The sequence below is a fragment of the Anopheles gambiae genome, chromosome 3 (assembly GCF_943734735.2).
Source record: "Anopheles gambiae chromosome 3, idAnoGambNW_F1_1, whole genome shotgun sequence".
Classification (NCBI taxonomy): Eukaryota; Metazoa; Arthropoda; class Insecta; order Diptera; family Culicidae; genus Anopheles; species Anopheles gambiae.
In genome coordinates this window covers 90,824,734-90,847,005 of record NC_064602.1, presented here as the reverse complement: position 1 = coordinate 90,847,005, position 22,272 = coordinate 90,824,734, and the positions used below count along the sequence as shown (strand labels likewise).

The 22,272-nt window shown below is 42.1% G+C and overlaps 1 protein-coding gene across 3 annotated transcripts in view; it reads right to left on the bottom strand.

The window, feature by feature from the left end:
- Positions 1-97: 97 nt before the first annotated feature.
- The window catches only part of LOC3291436 (uncharacterized), a 43,521-nt gene continuing 21,346 nt past the window's right edge, over positions 98-22,272 (bottom strand). For all 3 annotated transcript variants that reach the window (XM_061656092.1, XM_061656093.1, XM_061656094.1), the window contains exons 3-6: positions 4,950-5,426; positions 4,555-4,845; positions 4,026-4,445; positions 98-1,810 (exon numbers count right to left, since the gene is read on the bottom strand). In XM_061656092.1, coding sequence (XP_061512076.1) covers positions 1,701-1,810; positions 4,026-4,445; positions 4,555-4,845; positions 4,950-5,426 — 1,298 coding nt within the window. In that variant the 3' untranslated portion in view covers positions 98-1,700. The remainder of the gene's footprint in view (positions 1,811-4,025; positions 4,446-4,554; positions 4,846-4,949; positions 5,427-22,272) is intronic.

Genomic DNA, 22,272 nt, shown 5'->3' with positions numbered 1-22,272 from the left:
CCCTTGGTTACCTTACCTTGCAACGTAGCACTTCCTTGGGGATCGTTTTTTTTGGTTCAGTTCTTTCCGAGAATCAAGCCCAACACTGGAAAACTGATTTCGAGTTCAGTTCATATTCGTTATATTTTAACATCATCAGCATTCGGTATTATTATCAGTTTTTGTGTTTTGCCGTTCCGTGTATATGTGTTTAGTTTACAAGCGCACAATTGTAGTGTGTTTATGTGTGTCTGTGTGTATGTGTAATATTCTTATGTGACACACTGTTGTGTGTGAGTGTCACACTGTTTTGGCATGCTGTTTTTTAGTTACGTTTAGTTCAGTATAGCTTATTTTCTTTATTTACAATCTTTTTTTTGTTCTTGCCGCAACATTAGAAAAAATAACGTACTTCCTCCAATGATGCAAGAGAAAGCGAATGTAAGGGAGAAGAGAAGAGATGTGAGAACTAAGCAAGGGAGCAGGATAATATCACAAATAACACAAAGTTAGGGAACGTTTCAATGTAGCGAACTGCTCGCACTTCTCGCACTACCGTGAAGCGGATCATACAACGTGTGTGCGTTTTTATCGTGTGTATCGTGTGTTGATTAGCTTTAGCTTTTTGATTCCGAAACAACACCGTATTGTCCTTTAGTTCGCACTGTCTAACAACAATAGTAACCACCTAAAACCGGTAAATCGATGCCTCATTGAATAGGATAGGTCTTAACGCACGCACCAAACTCTCGCTTTACTCGGCAAACGCCAGCTCGAATTGATTTCTATCTATTTGTGCGCCATTCGTGTGTTTATTTTACTGTTGTTTTCTTTAGAGCAGTATGTAACATTCACTTTTGTCCAATATTAACATGCGTACCGCTTACTTCATGTTCAGAGGTTTTGTCTTTCCCTACACGTCCCCTCCTTTTGTAGTGGCTCACGTTTGGCAAAATAGAGATCCGGGTCCAATGGGTTCCTGTGCCTGTGTCTTCTTAGTGCTGTTTTAGTTTGAATGTAATCTTATCCTTTCTCTTTTCTGACTAAACACACCTTTCTATCCTCAACTAGCATATCGGTTTTTTTTCTTCTTGTTCCTCATCTTGGTTCATTTTGCAATGTCAGTAACAAAAATCGTTCACATTCTTCGATACCACCGTCCCTGCCACAGGGTAGAAAGGGGATGGAACGGGTTGTAAGCACCTGCTTCGTTCCACCCCAGCGCTCCCTGAATTTTCTCCGGCATCCGATTAAGACCGCTTGTTGAGCGTAACAAGATAGAAATGGAGATAGAGAAACGAGAAACAGAGCGAGTGTGGAAGATACTAAGCTACAGGAATGGGAACGAAATGGGGGCGACCATTGTTTCTATGCTCCTAACGTCATCCAGCGGTCGGAGTATTCTTGCAGTCCTTTGCAATAATACACCACAGGACAGGGGTTTTTGTTTTTGCTTTTTTTTGTTTCTTTCCTTTTTAGAGTATATTTTCCCACCGGCAACCATCGGACTTCATTTGGTGTGTCTCCTCCCTGTTGGCTGAGTGAAGTGACGCTCCGGTGGTAATAAAGAAGCGGTTCCTGTTTCCGGGTGTTGCGTGTAGCGCTACGATCTTCATCTACTTTCCTCTCATGTTAGTTGCTAGGCCGTCGTCTTTTCTAGAGTGTGTTTGTGTGCGTGTGATAGTGGTCGAACGAACTTCTGCTCCTTCAGCTGAACAGGATTACGAGCCATGCATCTGCCATCGGCGTAGCGTTACCAGCAGTAGCTGGCCGATGTGGAGCAACGGTATGCTGCTGCCAGCCCAAACCACAAACCGCAACCGGTGAAGTTCTGAAAGAAAGCAAAGCAGTGGGATGCGTGCTTATGTTAGAAGTAAAGGTGACGACGGAACGAAACACAATACTCGCGCGGCCTCCTGATGAAGCAATGGAGGGGGCGGGCGCATTATGTTACCCAGGGACAGGGAACGCTTCGCAATGAAGTGCGGAAGACTTTATTGGAACGGCACAGTAGTAGTAGTAGTAGTAGTAGTAGTTCGGCAGCTTGCCTCCCGTTGGCGGTCGTTGTGGTGTACGATGCGTCGTACCGCACAAGCTGGGTTAATATTGTGTAACCTGAACCAGATGCAGAGGTTGGGTGGGATGATGGGTAGGGAGGCGCAGCTGATAGTAAATTGAACAAAATGGCTTACTACTTGCGGTGGTCGTAGTGCGTCATGGTTCGTTTGTAGGACTTTTTGCTGTTACTTCAGGTTGAAGCTGGTGCTAATTTCTTGGTTTTAATTTCCTGTCGAGCCATGCCGAAAGGGGATTTGCTAGGGTGATAGAGTGATCCTTTGTTTATTTCGAACTGTAAATCAACACTTCAAGAACGTCAGATTGAATTTGTTCTTCGTTCGCTGGAAGCTATTCATGATAGAGGATAACATCTACAGTGCATGTCAATCAAATCGGATATTTGAAGAGATTTTCATATACACTTCGTAAAGTTATATTCCAATAGCAATCAAATTATGGAAATAAAATAAAGAAAATTGATTTGGAGGGAGCTTTCAATTCCAGTCACACGTATGATAGCAAATTTAAAGAAAAGCGTGTCAAATCATTTTGAAACATTCCCAGTACATAATGCATCAACTCGGGGTTTTGAAAGCTAAACGCAAATTCAGGTGATTTCATAACTTATAGATTTGCCAATCAAAAGTGGATTATTATGCAGCTGAAATACTTTGCAGGTTTTCTAAACTGAAAAGCAAATCCTCTGTTTCTAGTAACTCGCCTTAAGTTTATTAGTTTCTGACTAGTAGATACTGTATCGGTTACTGGAACGACACAGGATTACGATTTGATCTTTGCTTAAGGCAGATTCAGGATAAATTCTGGAATTGGAGTAAACTGAAGATCAGCTTTTGCAACGATGTGGGTTCAGGATTAGTTCCAGATATCGTATGCGATCAACATCAGCTCAAGTACTGGTATCGGTTATGTATAAGCTCTTGGACTGACAGAGCCGTAGTACATCATGAGTCCTAAGCGGTGCGAAGAGTGGAGGTCCTAAGAGCATGGTTAAATTGCATGGAGGGTGTCAGCTCAGGGTTCCTTATCATGGGACCATCAAAAACACAGGGCCCCTTGCAGTCGTCCAGTCCGACGGATTTAATCCCTCTTTTTTTCATAGAGACTTTGAGCCAATTGGCCTCAATTGCCTCTACATTTAACCCCTCTGAGGACCTGAAGATATGTGTTCGATTTCAGTTCGAGGATATTTATTGGTTCTGCAAAACCTCCTGGTATTGATTGAGAATTAATTTTCTCTTGACACATTCTCTGAGGAACACGTTGCCAAGCCTTATAATCGGACCAAACTAGTCGTTCATAAAAGTAAATCCTTGCATTGTGTACATTACAACCATTCCTTCACAACCGCTTTGTTGATGCATCTTTCAGTAACTACAAATTAGCACATGATCAATTTTTCAACCACTCTTTGTGTCATCCACCAGCAAGAAGCTTGTCAAAAACCGCACAAACCCCGGGAGATAGACAGCACGATTCAATCAATTATTACCACCAAGACTGCCGGGGTCGTGAGCTTTTGCAACAACATTGGTAATTGCATAACCAGCAAAGTGTGTGTGTGTTTGTGAGTGTCGCATGGGAATACCAGGGAAATATCGACAGTCCCTCCAGACGGTGCCCTTTAACCTGAAGAGGGCAATTAGCTCGATTGCTGTGCAATTACCGCTGCTTCCTACCTTGCAAATGGATTGCGTTCCTTGTACGTCCCAGCGGACAGCCAGACATGGGGAAGCGATTGATTCCTGGGGCTTATCAACTTTATGACGCTGGTTTCATCCAGTGGGGTGTGGGGGACAGTGACTGAGCCCAAGTGACACAAGTAGCGGTTTAATAATTCACCAGAGAATCGTAAAGCTCCGGGCTAAAAACTGTGACCTATCAAGGAATCAATCGTTCCCTGCCCCTGGAGGCTCGTTCTCAATCGGGTTTCAATATTTGATCGCCAAACGACAGCGGTGCGTGCTTACCTAACCGGGCGGTGCCACTGTTGTAGAGCAGGTTCTCGTTCAGCAGCTCCTTGAAGTCTAACACATTCATTATCTCGTCCGAGTCGACCGCGTTTGACTGCTGCACCGTCAGCACCCGGGTCGAGCTGGCCGTCGGACGCAAACGGATGACGGACGGTATCTGGGGCCGGACCGTATCCTTCGAGCTGGCCGTACCGGCCACGGCCGACGAGCTCGGCTGTTGGCCAGCAGTCGTCGTCACCGTCGTCGTCACCTTCACGCTCGTAGCCTCCGGTGTTGTCACCGGAACCGTCACGGACGGTGTGCTGCTGGTGGACACTTTCACCGTACTGCTGCTGCTGGTACTGCTGCTGGTGTAGGCAACCGTGCCGAACGGATCCAGGATGGAGTTTGACTCCCCGAACGGTCTGCTATTTACATCTACGCGCACACACACACACGGGCACACCAAAGAAAAGATGAAAAATCGATATTAGCTCATTAAATTCCTGTGTTTTTAACCAAACGGTCGCGGCGCCAGCACACGCACCTACGAACACGGTTTCCTTCGCCCGGCGGTACTCGGTCCCGGGCACGGCCAGCATACATTTGATCACATCGTCCGGCTGCAGCGACTCGTACAGCACGAGCTGCACGCTGACCGAGCTATCGTACAGCCCGTCGGCCACCGGGATCTCGTAGACGGTGCCGTTCTCCAGCCGATAGTCGTTGATCCACAGCGACAGCTCGGGCGCTGGGAAAATGCCGTACACGCTGCAGACGACCGTCACCAGGTCGTTCAGGTTGCGATGGTACTTCAGCACAAACCCGGACTCGGGCACTGCAAAAACCAACACGACAAAGAACGACACACTCGTTTAATGGATAAATTGTCCGAGACCCAAGTGGGCTGGGCGGCAGGTCGGAGGCCGGAGGTCACCTTACCAATGATGAACAGATCGGCGGACTTGATGTCGAACGATTGGTACGTATGGACGGAGCAGCTGTACTTGCCGGCAAAGTCCTGGCTCGGGTGCATCAGGGCCAGCGCCCGGTGCTTGTGCATCGCCTCGTTCCCCACGGTGAACGTCCGGTTGACGTGGTCCCGCATCCGGTTCAGGCTGGACGGGCTGCGATGGGGCGGTATCCACTGGTAGATCGGCACATCGTTGTGCAGCCACTTCAGCACGAACCCGGTCTCGTGCGGCTCGATAACGTACTCGCAGTCCAGCACGAGATGTTCGGCCGGGTCGGGCGCGCGGAGCAGCGGTTCCGCCGGATCGAACGGTATGTCCGGATCGTCCCGGGCGCTCACCTGGCCCGGCGCGTAGTACTGATGGTGCTGGTGCCGCTGGCGATGGTAATTATCTAGCACGTACACACGCGGCACCGACAGACGCGTTATGTGCACGGAGTCGACCGCTGGAAATACGTGGAAGCGTAAGAAAAGGGGTGATAGAAAGTTTTTGATGGTGCGCAATCAGGTGGACATAATTTTAATCGATTCGTCCGAGTGCGGTATGAAGAAAAACGGGGAAAGATATGTTTCTTTTGTGTATTTTTAGGTACTTTCGACTCAGAATGGCAATCCTTTTCAATAGATTTTTGTGTCTCAGTGTTGTCGATGTTTTGAAACTGGTTTGTTGTTGTTTTGTGAAGCCTTTTCTTCTTACTTTTTTATGGTATTAAGTGTTATGCGTATCTATTTTAGCATTTGTTTTGTTTTCTTTTAATATTATACGTAATGACTCTATTTTACTATTCCTTTAAATAATGTTATGCGTTTTTTATGTTTTTATAATATTATTTCATAGCCTTTGTAGCTATTATGGAAAGCCTATTAGTTCTATTTGAAAATATAAAGCAGATAAAAAAAGTAAATAAAAAAATCTAATTATCATCTATAAAAATCGAATATTGTATATGTCAACGTAGAAGTAAAAACTAGTAAAAGCCAAGTACACTAGTAGAAGAGTTAAACAAATGAAACTTAATGTATAAAATGAAGCGAATACATTCTAAAACACGAAATATAAATATAAATGAAAAGATAATTACAAGATAAAGAATCACTGAGACAATTAAACCAAGTCAATATTAATAAAATACAATGCTTTATCAAATAAACCTGCAAAGAATTCTAAAGATCACGAATTTTTTTAGAATATTTTAATCACATAAACACCATATCAAATAGTTGACAAAAAAACATAACAAAAAACATCATATCGCGTTTAACACACCAGTTCCAAATACCATTTCAATTACTTAAAACGTTCTTTCTTATTCCCTTGTTTCCCCGCGCGCTACTAATCCATTGAGAAAGTGCTTCCATTTCAAATGATGAATGGCGCGGAAGGAAATTCCAACGAGATCGGCGCGCAAATGAAGATCGTATTAACAACTCAACGAAGAGTGCACAGCGGGGGAAACCTTATGGCGGTGAAATCATAATTCAATATAAAACTCCTACCGAACCGGGAACACCTCTGCCCAACGGGCCGCAGCAGAGACACACATAATTCAATCGACTCCGGTCGTAACCTGGTAACAGGTGAGTTTTATTATACCTTCATGTCTCATTCTTTTTCGTCGCCGCATGTTGTGAAAGTCACACCAAATTAAAGAAAAAGCGAGAGCAACAACAAAAAATAATAATACTCTGACTAACGATTACATCACACACACACATACACAGGTAAAGGCAGCATTACCCGAACCCGGTGCTCACATCACATGAGGCACCGGCACTCGCTTAACGACTTTCTCAACTGCCGCAGTCGTCCTGTTGGTACATGTTTGTGGCATCCCCACTGGAGGGACATCATCATGAGGGGGAGCAGGTACCCACCCACCCCAAGTACCCACCAGGTAGGCGCAGGATGAGTGTTAAAATACAAACTCGACAAATTTTCACTTTCGTTACGGTCGTAATTTTTTTAATCACCTTCCGTTTTTACTTTCAATTTTGCCCGCCACCACCGACGTTCCACAGTGGAGTATGCTCAAGGCTCAAGACCGGGGCCTCGCTTTGTCGGCAGTGTAAGCATTAGATTCATGCTTGTGCAAAATGAATAAAGCCACAAAACCGCCCCGGAACCGATGGGACACAAAAGGTTCTGGGGTGGAAAGCGACGGAAATGTTTTCCTGTTTATTGGTTACTTCTGTCACGCTGGGTGTGAGAAGCAACACAGGGCACAAACATGAGCATCGGAACGAAAACAGCATCGCACTGTACAGCATCCGCCGGGGCGAGGCGTTATGAGGCCGGAACAGGCAACTTTGAAATGTGGATTGCTTCCAGTCCATCGTCTGGCAGGACGGAAAACATGATGCAAACAAGCATTTGGGACCATTTCAAACGTTTATTGCACGACATATTTTCGTGTTCGTACGACGATTGTTCGATCGGGTGCACTGATACAAATCAATCGAATGGAAATTATGAAACACATTTTTAAACAAGGGACACTGTTTATTGTTTGTTTGGAGATCCTTTTTGATGGACGCCCCAAAAATACCGAGTGTACCCGAGCAATGTATGTTTGAGGCTCTTTTTCTTCTGCTGATTGATGCATTATGTATTATGAAGGCTATATTTATTAAAATCATTCGATTAGTTGCCTCAAAAAAGCCGAAGCTGCTACCGTATATGATTTATGTATTATCTAGCCAATCGCGTATGCTTCTGGGAAAACGTTGTGCTTGTCTAAATCGTATGGTAGCTCCCACTGAAACCAAAGTTTCGGAAGACAGATTCGCAGAAGGCACATTGGGCAGAAAACAGGCAAACAGGGAGCGTGATTATTAAGGGACAGTCGAGCAAGAGGATGGACTGTGAAGGATTCTGGACAATTGTGCCGCAAGCCTAGATTATGAAGAAGTATGGAATTAATCTTTTTGAAATATTGAAAGAATGTTAAACTCGTAAACATTTGTGACATGTGATAAAGGTCTAAATCTTAGTATACGAAATAACTAAATCAAACAATAAATTAACAAACAACATAGTAAATTAAATTAACATAGACAATTACACCAACAAAGAGCCACACGAGAGTGACGGAAATCTGGCAAAAATGTCAAATCAAGAGCTTTTCAAGGAACTATCTTCAATTTCACAAAAAAAGTCACAAAACACCGACCGAGTGTGTATTTCCGACGCACATCCGACATTACCAATATCCGTTGCGTCACCATGGGCTGTTTCAATTATACCGTGTCCAATTTAATTGTATTGATTTCGCCACCGCCCAACCTGCCCGCACGTTCGACGTGTTGGTCAGCAACAAATTGATATTCAACCCAAATTAACCACCGCAAATGGTAACAATCTGCTGCTAACGAGATCAAACCCCCATTGGGGCAAAAGCAAAGCAAAGCCGCGACGAAGGAGTCCCCGAATCTTATTGGCAAGTATTGGCAATCATGACGCAGCCAGCGGGCACACATTATTGGCACCACATTTTTACACCATCATTAGCAAGCCGGCCTGCGCCACACCGGCGGCTGGTGGTAGTAAATAAAGTAACACAACAAACGGGGCCAGCCGAACTTTACCCAAACCCTCCCACTCGGGCGCGGCGGCATCATTAGCGCGGGCAGTACACAACAACTCACTTTCTTGCGACAATAAGAACAAAAAAAAACGTGAAAAAATGAAAATTGCTTCCTCCTTATGCTTTCGATAATTGCCAACGAGTGAAAATGGGACGTTTTGGAGGAAAGAGGCAAAGTTTATGTGACGTTATAAGAAGCAAAGGCAAAACTGGCGAACGCTTAATTTATGAAGCGCGCTTGCAAGTAATGACAAAAAGTTGTTTCCTCTTTTCAGTTCAAATTTTATTCAGCTTTTGTTGTTTTGTTTTGTTTTTTTTTCACATAGCGTTCAATCACAACGAACGATTGGTAAAAAAATGCTTAAAAAAAAACAAAGTTATTGGCTTTACATCGTACTCGTGGCAGTTTGAGCACGTACTGGGATGCTGGCGCCTTTCAATCGGCAAAGGCAAAAAATAATCATTTTCTCATCGCTGCTGGTGGGAATAAATCTTATTAAAGTTTGAGCCAAACTTCCAAGATCGCATACGGGTGCGTGACGCCAGCACCGGCGACCTTTGACCGGCACTGGTGGGAAATACAGTGATGAAATTACAATTTTTGCTTCAACTTTTCTCCGCCTTCAGGTCTCCTACTCAGAGCTCATTTGGGATTTTGAGGCAATCGGCCCTAGGCTGGCCCGAAAAAAGCGGCAACTGTATTGTTTAAAGTTTCCTCGAGAGAGGAACTTATGTTTTCCATCTGGTTGGCGATTGATTATTACGGTGCAAATTGATTTTTGTTTTTGCTCCCTCCCTCGATACATTTGCATAAAAGGTAAAATTGAATCCTCAAACTGCAACGAAATACGCTTAAAGTTTTCGAATCAGAACGAAGCGAACTTTTAAGCTGCCCAAAACATTGTGTTACAAATGGGCGGAACGGAAAGGGAGAAAAAATCAAAATATGATAGCACCCGTGACCACTATTTCCAGTACCAGATGCGTTGAGAAGCGAGTGGTCAATCGGGGCAAAAGGCATCCACAAAAATCAAAACTCAATTTCCTGCACTATTGAATCCATACACACGCGCGCGCAGACATCACGCCAGCCAGCGAACAAACTGCAATCGGGCGAAAAGTTCGTTCGCTTTTTGCGAAAAGCTAATGTTTCGAAAAATTGCACCCCATTCAGAGCGGCATTTCGGGACGACCGGGTGACCACCAACGCTGCTGCTGTCGTCGTTGTCGTCATCAAACGCATCCAAAAAGAAGGGTTAGGACGAAATTTGGTGCTCGAATGTGGTGTATGTTTGTCTGTGTGGAAAGTTTGCTGATTTAGTTAATGGAGAAACTTTGCTAACAGATGAAGAAGGGACGAGGAAACACTACACCCAAAAATGAAAGGAATTTGTCGAACGAAAAGAGTTAGTGGGTCCATAGCCTCAACATAAAGGTAAAAAAGAGGACTTTGTTTGCAAAGCCCATTTCTACCTGTCCGATCGCTGGGATTAATGATAGTGTCATTATTAGATGGCTTTGCGAAAGGTTGCTAAATTGCTTGCTAAATCGATGAAGAAATGGCATCATTTCTTTCATGTCTTTGTGAATATAATCCTTGCATGAACAAGGATTTGTTAAGCAATTACATCATTTTAATGGATTTCCATAATAAAACAATTATCCATCAGTAGGATACGTGCGATAAGTCGTGTATAAGTCCCACCTTGCACCTTTTGATTGGACTGCAAACATATCCAACCTTGTGTTGCATCTCGAGACGCTTCCCGATCGATCGGATGCACCAATTTTGCAAAAGAAATCGCTTTCAAGTTGGGATTAGAATTAATTGAATCGCTTCAAGTTTGGTAGTGCATGAAATTAAACATTCTCGGTGCTCTTCCGCTCTTTATGCGTGCGAGAGAGTGTGGTTGGGTGCGTTTTGGGGTGTGTTGTCATTAGGGATTATTTGGTGTTAGAATGTGTCAGAAAGATGGTATTCTTTGCGATAGGGTTAGGTGTGTGAAAGAAGCTTTGTATTTCTATCGCCAATGCGTACTGAGTGAGGAGTCCAAGAGTATTAATATACAGGAAAATATGGTTGAAAAGATTAGGAATAAAGGATGTTTGGAAATTGTAGTGAACTATGTCTACATCAGGAGTTTTGTTTAAATATAAGAGGTATTGTAATTATGTTAAATATTGCTAAATATAAAAAAACTATTTCATATATTTTATACAAGAATAAACTTGTAAAAGTATATTTTATAACACTGTCTACTGTTGTGGTATAATCCAACATGGTAGTAAATTCAGCTTTACACAACATGCATTAAAAGCATCCACAGCATGTTCTACATATGGCTCAAACATTTCAAATCATTATGCATGAATGAAACGACCTTTTTACATTTTTCCTGCTTTTTTCACTTCTTCAAACGGGATCGTTTTGTGCAACATATTTCAGGAGAAATAAAAGCTCCTTATCGTTGAAATGCGATCGCTAACGATAAGCCGCCCAAAGTTGTTAGATCTATTGGATCTTTTTCACTCTCTCTCTCTCTCTCTCTCTCCTGTCACAGGTTAACCCGCTCTATAAACTGGTTCCTGGTAACAAAAAATATGCTTATCATCATACACTTCATGGACGGCCATGTATGAGATAATCTTTTTCACATGCTTGTACCAGTCCAGAATGAGCCAGCACGGATGATGCAGTGAAATGCAAACCCTCCCGGCAAACGCCAAGGTCCGAGCTGTGTGTGGGTTGTGAGGAAAACTGCAACATTGCTCTGATGTTGCCGTCAGTAGGTGGTACACCTTATCTATCTTTTCTCGAGGATACAACTAACCAATTTGATGTCGGAAATTGGAGCAAATAGATGGTTTCATTTCTAAAAAAGTGCTTAAAGTGTGCACCCAGGGAACCTTGAAAGTGTATGCATATACTTCGTTTAAGCGTCGCTGCAAAGTGTAGGGTGTAGTGTAATTTGTTGCTTTAACGAAACCCAGAATAGAGAATAACAATAGAATTTTTATGGTCAAGAGTAGGTCCTTTTTTACTTTTCCTCAATGCATTTATGATCCACAGAAGCTCATTTAAAGTTTCGCCATCTTTTGCGCTATAATTAATGTTAATCAGTGCACCTAACCATTTCGACCGCATGCAGCGACGTAAATCAGGTAAATTAATTACTTAAAAGCTCATCCGCACCGATTGCATTCTCCCAACCATAAGGCATTAAGTGAAAGTTTTTGCGATGATTTCATCCGAAACGTCTCACCACTTACTTTACTAGCGACTTCGGTAAAGCTCCTGACGGTCCAGCAGCCTCAAACTGTAGCCACATTGTACAATTCATCCTACCCATGTGCCCCATCTTTGCGAAGCTTAATGTTTCGTGTTTCGTAAGTTTGGGCGAATGTTTGCCAACAAGTTAAACCATCATCATCATGGGCGCCCTTTTGCAACGGAAACTTACGACATAATTCTTGATAATCCTTTTTCTCCACCACTGAGGTGTGGTGCGCGGCAACAGAAGCACTGGTTTCTTATCAAACCCCGAACAGCAGCGAGAGACGGATGGTCCTTTTGCGGTACGCAAGCTTCGTGTGACTTGATTCATAATGGATGTACAATCTGCTTGTGTGATTTATCAAAAACTATGCACTCTACAACCAATCAAACTTTCATGAAACATGTTCACTTGGGTGGGAAGTAGTTGGTAGCGTAATGAAACTTGTGAGGCTGAAGCGTTGAGGTTAATTTAATGCAACAATGGTCCAGAGCTTATTACACAGTGCGTTGATTGGAATGGAGAGAAACCACCATAAGGGCTAATGAAAATGAGTTTTTCGTAATAAAGATGTTACGATCTTAAACTATTACAGGGTTTCCCACATTTTAATGGTTTGTTCCACTAAGTTTTTGGGCCGGTCGCATGATTTATTCATCATTTCCCTTAAATGTTTAGTTCGTTCCCACAAAACTACTCTCTACTCCTTTATTCTTCTCTGGGTGAGTTGATATTTGTTGTCAATTTTTTTACTGAATACAGTGAAAACATTCATATTCTCCATTGTAGCACTTCGTACTTGGCTAGTTCTGTACTGGAATTGACTTTAATGGTCTGGATCAGGTTAGTTCTTGGATTTCGGCTCTCATACATCATTATTTTACCTGCGATCGTATGTTATTTTATTAATTTTTTTTAGTAATTTGCATCGCCTCGTATGTGGCCTAACTATCCTGCACTGTCAATAAACTATTGGCCTATCAAAAACTGTAGTTAAGATTATTAAACTGTGTTATTAGGTGTTATTACACAGATAAATTCGAATGATTCAATTCAAAATACACATGCTTGCTGGCATGGGCAACAAGGGTTCATTATAGCTATACATTCACCTTTCGTTATTTCTAATACTGAAAATGACTGGGAAATTACGCACCCCATAAAACGTGTCGTATCGCTTAATCCAAATTTAAGACAACATTATTCTTTGCAAAGTAAGGGTAAAACTTACGACCTTCTATATCTATTACGCCACATGTTTTGCCCAATTTATTTGACTCAGGATATTAATTTCTCCACCACCATACACGCACACCAACCAACCAAAGTCATCCATTCAATGAAAGCTTTACGATAGTCGAAATAAAGATAACACGCATTTTTTTCCTTGCGGCTGGTATGGCCTGATGATAAGTTTCGTACCTTTCGACGGTATGCCTTTGCCTCACGAACCAACGATAAAGTCAGATTTTATCGTCCTCAGTTTCGCTTCTCACCTGGCCTGGGGGAGGGAGAGTATTACACATAGAACACTGGGAGCGTGCTTTTTACCACTCCTTTCCTAGCACGGATGCGATAGAAGAGGGAGAGAAAAAACCGGTGGCTAATGGAAGAAAATTCTGCACGACTCGACTACTAATGCCCCACAGTGAGTGCTCTTCAGCGAGCTAGAACTAAAACAGAAAAGTACGATTGGCTGGGCTTTCATCGTCTACCAATAATAATCCCCCCCGAAGCTCACGCCACCAGTAGGACCCACTTTCACTATCGCTTGCCGGTGGCTTTGCGCTGTTCACACCGATCCCGGGACCCGAACGCAACCCGGCACTTCAAGAGCTGCTAATTGTGTGGTAGCGCTAACCTCCGGCTCTCCTGCTTAAAACGAAGCTCGTAAATCACGACCACTTGGGGACGGGTGTTCCGCAGGCAGAGACAGCACAGTGGAGCGATAAACGGAGGCAGGTGAATTAGCCGACCGGAAAGCCTTCCAAATGGTCTGCTTGCTTGCGGACAATCGACTGCGGGCCGCTTCTTGGCCGCTCAAGTGGGTTGGGAATAGGCAATAATATTTTTCTACACATGTGTTGAGTGTGTTTATTGCGCATGAGAAGGTTGGAGTGGTAAATCATTTTAGTATTTATTATTTTTATGGTAGATGAAGCTGGCGATAAATTGCGAACAAAGTAACTGTATTGTGTTTGGAGAGCGTTGAAAGAATGATGTATAAATTGTTATTATTATGAAACAACCTGTTTTTTATATTATTTCTAGAATATCGACGCATTTGTTACTATAGCAAACAAATATGTATCTCTATTGAGCGCTTTTCAGACAAGCTTTGACACCTTTCTGTCGAAAATGGGATAATATCGTTGGGTTCAATTCTTTTTTCATTCTTTTCTGTTACTTATTACTTATACTACTACTTACTTTTAGGTAAATTTCGTATCGACATGAACTCGGCTCTTTAGGTACTAGCCATGGATTGGTCATTTTCTACTTAGTAATTGCCAATGAGTGAATCAACTAGATCATGCTCCATCGACGGGAACAGACCGTAATTCCAAAAATCATTATCTAGGAATTACAATGGAGTAGGTTGTGGTATCGTAGGAGCAGTTCCTCACTACTGGACAAACGGCGTTCGTCAGTTACACACTCTTCCGATGATTTCCGTTGCATCCAAATTTGCTGATAAATTACTTGTTAAGATACTCCAAATGCCTGTGCGAAGTCTTGATGTGATTGTACTGGATATTCATCGAGCATCTAGAGCAATTTTGACATCGCCCTAAAGAGTTCATTGTCTTTCAATCAAAATGGAATTCTTCTTTAACATTTAACTTTAAAATGCTGCGAATTTATTGGTATTGGGCTATGATGTTTTAATTTTACAAACTGTTTATTTTCAAGGATTATTTCCTATTTATTTTTTTATTAAGTTTAACATCAATGATTTAGTTATATTCTATCATTCAATTATTAAATGATTTTTTATTGTTTGAAACAGATCTTCAGTATTATGATTATGCAAGGTTATTTTAGTTTTAGTTATATCCCATCATTTTTTGGGTTGTGACCTGCCATTTTTGGATTTACTGATTGTTTCTAACATATTTTTGAATCGTATCTACGATACATTGGAAAAGCTTCAGCTTTTTTGAACCAAATGAATAAAACGATTCTGGAAAATGCTTAATAATCCTTGGGATGGCTAAAAAGTAATCGGAGAGCATCCAAAATTGCTTGTGAAACAACCAAATAATCAAAATAACCTTGTAAAATGTTGTTTTGTAAAATCTAATTCTATATAAATGATATTTGGTATTCGTTGCGCTTATTCTCATAAAAAAATGTGATAATTTCTTGACAAAACGCAAATAATAGCTAAGTACTATTAATAATTTTAACAAGTTTCAATATTTATAATACAATGAACAAATAAAATGTAATAGACTTAATGCATCCGGGCTTTACCACAAAAAGCGCTATTCCAAATAATTGGTCGTCTTGGTCTCAAACTTTTCCTCCTCTATGAATGCGACGTTTCTTAGAGTCAGACTAATAACAAAACTCCCAGTGACCCAAACAACCGATACGCAACACCGACACCACGACAAACAGCGAACTGCTTTTCATACGCTCAATCACACTCCGATGACTCGGTTCATCCGGGAGGGTCTTGTTTTCGACTCCAGATAATCGACTCCCCACCTCGATATGCCACTTGAAAAGCTGCCACCACACAATCTGCACAATGAGCCACAGCTCAACATCATCCAGCATCCCGGTTTGTGATGAAAACAAGCAAAATCAACGACAAAACACGCCGATTACAAGATGGCACCGGCGGCATTCTGACGCTTGCTGTCCCGTTTTGCATCCCTTGCCCCCCTGCCACCTTGCCCCGTTCCGTTCCCCTCCAGCTAAAATGCAATTTGCGAAAATGGACATTCAGGGAAAACCAACAAAACATCCGACTAAATCATCATCACCGTCTTCGCCGCGGTGTGATCATGGCACTGCGAGACAGGAAGACGAACCTGGCCGACCTGGCCAAAGCGCACCGGGTCTGAAGCACCGTCTTCCGACTGCCGACGGGTAAGAGCAATCGAGTTAAGTGGTTGTGTGTGCGTTTGGGTGTGCTTTTGAGGACTCTGCACGGCAACTCGACAACAATTCCCGTCAAAAAGGAAAAGATAAGAAGCAGCACCTTTCGCAGCACATGTGTGTGTGTGTGTGTGTGTGTGTGTGTGTGTGTGTGTGTGTGTGTGAGTGTGTGTGTCAGAGGAGACCATCGCCATCACCCGAAAAGGGTCCGATGGGCTTGGCAAACGATGATATGCAAATCGTTCATGGCAGGTGGTATTTGATGATGGAAAACGGGCACCGGCAGCCCACAGAAGAGGGAAAAGAAACAAGTGAGAGAAAAAAAGGGAAAAAAGTAAAGACACACCAAACCCTTTCACGTCGTGTAAAATAGCAGTAAGAGTTAGTAGTCGAACAAAAAAAAATGGATCTCACGATGGAAGGGTTTGTATCGTTTTTTCTCACTACCTTTCCTCCATTTGTGTATTTGTGAGCGTGTGTGTGACGAGGGCAATAGAGAAAACATTTCTCACCCAACCGTAATGTGCCACTTAGGATCAGCCGGCACAGTTTCGTACGATGCGATCTTCAAAGGCGGGCGAAGCAGTAATAATACTCGAGCTGATTGATAATTCCACCCTCCGAAATGGGGGGTGTAGAAAATTCCCATTGTGCGTTTGTTCGAATGAACATGTTTAACGGACAATCAAGTGAAGGTGGTGCACCGCACAGTAAATGCTCCTTTCGGGTGGGTTAACTGAGCAAGAATGGTATTACCCTTGTAGCAGTTGTGTTCCACAAATGCCACTTAACAATTGTTACGGTTTTTTTGAGAAGGGTTTCTTTGCATTGTTATTCTAGAGGTCGTGGAACTCTTATGAACCATTCTACCAAATGCTCTTCATTTCTGTAACATAGGAAGGGCCTTAATTTTAGTTGAATTGTACGTTGCATTCTAGCTCGTGCTGGTGTTTTTTTACGCCTGAGACTCTGATTCTTTCATCCTTTCAACTTCTCATTCTTTGCTTGAAACATATTTGTGCAGTGAAATGCAAGTGTAACCCACTCCCAACAATACCTTCCGGGAAGTGGGGATCCCCATAACCAAGACCGTATTTGTGCCCTGCTTACATAATCTCGGCCGTAGTTAGAGTTGAGCGTAATCAAGAGCATTGCCGCACACATACACACACACACAAAGATGCATTGAGATCAGAGATTCTCGCTCGTTCTTTTTTTCTTACAGAACACATCAACATGAGCATGAAAGCAAAACATCAAATGAAAGCGTATTTTGCATATTCCATCTTGTCGTCAATTTCGGCCTATCTCTGGCTGGTTTGCCAGCATCGCGCCTTCGTAATCCAACAAAATGTATTCAACGCTGTAACTGGGTTACGTTAAAGGTTGCTTAATAAAAAAAATATAATGAGGAGGTTTACTTTTCCCCTTTCAATTCTAAAAAAACAAAACTGGCTCACCAAATGTCTTGAGGGTATGTTAAGGAACGCTCACAATGTGTACGCAGCATACAAACAGCGTGGTGTAGCAACGTTAGCTACAAACGGTTTGTACCTTGCTCAACAGCAAGAAGAAGAACATCGGAATGGAACATCCATTTCAACAACTTATCCCATTCTGTGGGTACCAGTTTGACAGCTTGGTAAAATTAATTAGCTCCTGCCGGTTCAGTTGGGCGGGCGAGGAAATTGTTTGCAAAAACTGCGACGCCTGTAAAGCGCACACCAGGCAAACCATGGTAACAAGGCATCAAAACCATCGGATTAAAAAGGCACAGACTAGTGACAAGAGAAGAAGTAATTGGATAATTTCGTGTGTTACTATTTAAATATTCTTCATAGAGCCATTGATTGAAGTTTTTGATCATTTTTAAATACGTAATCAATTCGTTTGGAGTGCATATAATAATTTGGACTTTAAAAACAAAACACTGAAAAATATGCGTTTCGACTGTTAACAAAAACCACAGAATAGAAGTGCGATAATCAGGTTATAAACTCAAAAATAAATTAATTAAAAATCTAAATTTTGTATTGTTTTAAAATAAAATAAATTATTTTTGGAAGCTAAGATAAGCGCGGAGTCAGTTGTCTTCCATTTATAGGAACGTGATCGGAAGTTGATCACTACTTTATTACTGTTACAGGGGCCAATTACTGTTGACACACTTTCTAAACTATTTTTTTAATTGGGCCAATTCTATTGGCGTACTGTCATATTTATGAAATGCCAGCAGCTCGCCAAAAGTGGTAATTTACGTTGAAACAAGTTGACAAAAGTGTATGAAAAGGTTTAACAATCGTATGTAAATCCCTGTAGAATCTTACACGTTTAATGCCTTTGGAATCCATTTTTCATGTATTTATGTTTTATATAAAAATATTAAAAAAAAAACAACTAAAATGCATCCAAATGAAAACAATTTGCAAACTAAACAGTTTGTTCTGTAGCGAAAAACGATTCTCCAATACTAAAGCAAAACCACCACATGTGTTTGGCAACATTGCCGAAGCAAAAAGTAAAGCCAAACCCCAAATCCGCAAGCATTGATATGAATAAATTTGGGGAGGCAAACTTTTTTTCACGTTCGCAAAGTTGCAGCTCAGATTGCTCAGAAACGAAGCTACAAGACACACAGCCACACAAAAACTCCCAAAATTTGTTATTCGGCTGTCTTCCATTTGGTGCGCCCAGCATTCCCTTTTTTTTGCAGTTCTCTCCTTTTCTTTTCAACTTTTTCAACGGAGAGTCTGGTGCATGGGGAGCAGTTTTTTCTCTTACCCTTTTCTGCACCGAAACCAGCGTGAGCAGCGGTACGGTTCGGCCACGACATCTGGTATGACGACAACAATCTTGATCAAGATTTCCGCGCCGACGATACCTTCTTTCTACCGGTGCAGGAGATGGGTGAAGAAGGGTAGGGTCGGACCGGGTAAGGGCACATGAAACTTTCATAGATATTTAAGTTTTGATAAATAAAATTTTCCTTTTCCAGTCGACGTGTTTCCGCGTTGCACAAATTTGTTGGAGGGAGCTTAAAAAAAATACAAACCTACAACAGTAACTATCCGGTTAAAAAGTTGTAAGGTAAAAAAGGACGCCAGGAGGAGAAACGAGGCCTCGTCTCCGTCAGCAGCTCCAACCATATTGCCGGCCCGCTTTCGTTATTGGTTTGACACCGGCAAAACTTCGTTTTTCAATAGAGGAAAACCCAATAATGTTGCATTTAACTTTTAACCGAGCCAAAAGCAGCACAAACATTATCATACAAGCGTAAAGCTAACAATTTGCCCCTGCAACGTGAACGTAAACAGTTTTGATTCCAGCATAGTTTTGAAAAGCGCACATTTGGGAAACATCCAGCCAGCAATACTTTGCATGAATCATTATGAACGCATTGCACATATGAGCTTCACCAGCACGCCAAACTGTCTGACGCTGTCGAGAGCGGCTCCAAAACGCCGCGAGATATCAGCCAACGTTTCAGCCATAGTCATTCGAAAAAAAAGCCCATTGTCCTACAAATACACCCAATTGGAAGCTGTGAAACTGTGTTGGACAGAATCCAGGTCACTATGGCAGCAGCATAACTCAGCATAATTTCCTCATTCCAATTGGATCCACAGTGCGTGCGAGCAGTACAGCAGCCTACTGTGGGGTGATTAAATGTATCATTGTACTAAGAAAAAGGAAGCTCCAAACAAACACACACACACACACACACACGCACAAGTTTAACTGGCTTTCTTATTGTCTGGCTCCGCAGGCCACAGATACAATGCCGCGGCATCAATAAACATTCCCGGCGCCAGGATGGCACCGACCGGGCGGTACTGTCATGCCGTCATGCGTCTAGAAATGTGGTGTGCATGATTCGCTGTGCCATGTGCCGGTTCGGAAGAGATTTCTTGAGCTTTTTCGCCACCCCTTGCCCCCCTCATTCCCTCCATCCTTTATTGCGCCCAAAGCGAAATTATGGCAAAACCCAGAACCAGACAGTCAGCATGGCGCCGTCGCGCGCTGACAGTGGCGAAGGCCTCGTAAAAGCATCAGCACGAGACAACTATCGTCGTTTTGCTGACAATTTGCGAATGAGATGGCATAAATTAGGATTTGCCATCCGGGCGAACGTAGTTCGGTTTTGGCGACGCGCTAGATTAGCTTATGCATTCGCCCTGAAGCACATTATCCAATCTCGGGGCGTCGTTTTTTTCTTCATTTCTCTCCAAAACCATTTCATAATCTGAGCTCATTTGTCTGCTTTTTCTGGGGTTGAAGATTGACAGCATGGTGGGAGTGGGAGAAGGTGGGGAAACGGATGAACTTGGAAATCCATTTGCTGGCGCCAAATGGGAAGATGAATGATGCGGTATGTATTGTTTAATGCTTGCATGGTTGATTGGCCCGGGAAACAATCGGGCTAAATACTGGACTTACGTGGTTTTTCAGGGGTTCTCATGCTTGCGGGATACATTCATGACTCTTACTTCTTAAGTAATGAACTTTTACGAGAAAGTAATTGGACTCTATAATACCCTTTGCGGACAAATCTAATAGGAATTTCTAATGAGTCTGTCCAAAAAGGATGCCATAGGGGATCCAATTCCCATAATATAAACTTCAGTTAAGGAAGAGTCAAGAAAGTATCCCACAGCTATGGGAACCCATGAAATGTAGTTTTAGTTTTATTTGAGATTATGCAAAGCATTACACTAAGAGATTTAGTTTTATTTGTCGTTATTGTATCGTTTTATTTTGAACAAATAGATTGTTGACGAATTAGAGTCTTTGTCGCCAAATTTAGGCTTAATTTCATCTTTTTTTTTTTCTCCAAAGCATCCATTTTTGACAGCGTGGCACAGTTTTTGCCTCCAAGGCATCAATTTTTGACAGAGTGCATCAAATTTTGTCACTAAGACAACAGTTTTTTTATTGTAAACCAAATATTTTTTTTTATAAAATTTGATTAATATCAATTACTTTATTAATAATACTGATAGAATTGAATTGAAATATAACAATTGTTAAGCCAATTTTAGAACTTAATGGAATGAAAAAAGTTCCGTACTCGATTTTTGTGGTGTTTTTGTAATGTAAAATTATAGTTATCATAAATCTGATCAACTATTTTTATATATTAATCATGATTCCTGTAAGATCAAAAACGAACTGACTGACAATTGGAACAAGAAAGTAAATAAAAAATTGTTAAATACTAAATTTACAACTGTGGAGCTTGTCGTTTCATTCCTTCCATTAGCATCGTTATCTAAATGAGAACCAATCTATTGTAATGATTTAAAACCATAAAAAAAGCTAATTAAACCCCAACCCAGCAGTTACAAATGCTCAAACAAATGCTTCCCATTCCAAAACGATACAATGTACAAAACCCAGTGAACAGATAAAACATCTTACCCGATACCAAACGCAACCTGATAGCCTAAGAAACCCCGCAGGATAAGCGTTAAAAGAGGAATCAATTTCAAAATGAAACGACCAAAACCAAAGCCAAAACAAAGCCACCGCCGGTGGGAAGCAAGGTACACAAGCGAAACGAACAATTTATTTCCTATATCGTGCGTGTATGTGTGTACAGTATCGTGCAGTAGACAGTTTCTCATACGGGAAAATGATTCACTGTCTGGTGAACCGGAAACACGCTCCCCTTTCCCTTTCATCTAGTCAAAACCCAGATTTCCCACCGGAGCTTACCGTACAGCGGGAAGGAGGGCTGAGCCTGCTCTGAACCCCTGCTTCCCCTTCAACAATCCTAACACCTGCGACAAACAACACACGCCCGGGCGGGGAAACCGAGAAAAGGAAAATGCTGTTTTCAAATAACATGTCCCATTGAAGTAATCCCGCGGGGATATGTGTGTGTGATTGTGTGTATTCGCTATTGTTTTGCGTTAACTGCACGTAAAAAACCCGAAAGCAGATCTATCTTTTGATGATATATCTGATCTGTTTTTTTTTCTGTTGCTCTTCTTGTCATGCTGCTATATTTTCTGCAGCCCTTGTCCTCCGTAACACCGCTGGGAAGCAGAACAAACAGACGACAACAATGGCCCGGGTAAGCGAATGAGGTCATGCAGAAAACAACAACCGGCAGCAGGGAATGTTTAATAACTACAGCCACATGTGTGTGCAGGGTTTTGTTGTCGGTTAGGAATGTGTTGTCGTTTGTTCGTATTCCACTGCTAAAAAGAGGAATGGTACTTTCACAGCACGCCACGGTACGATGGAATTCATTGATTACAATTGAGATTTAACTTTGATTCCTTTTTTTGTGCCTTTTGTATGGGGATTATGTAAATGTG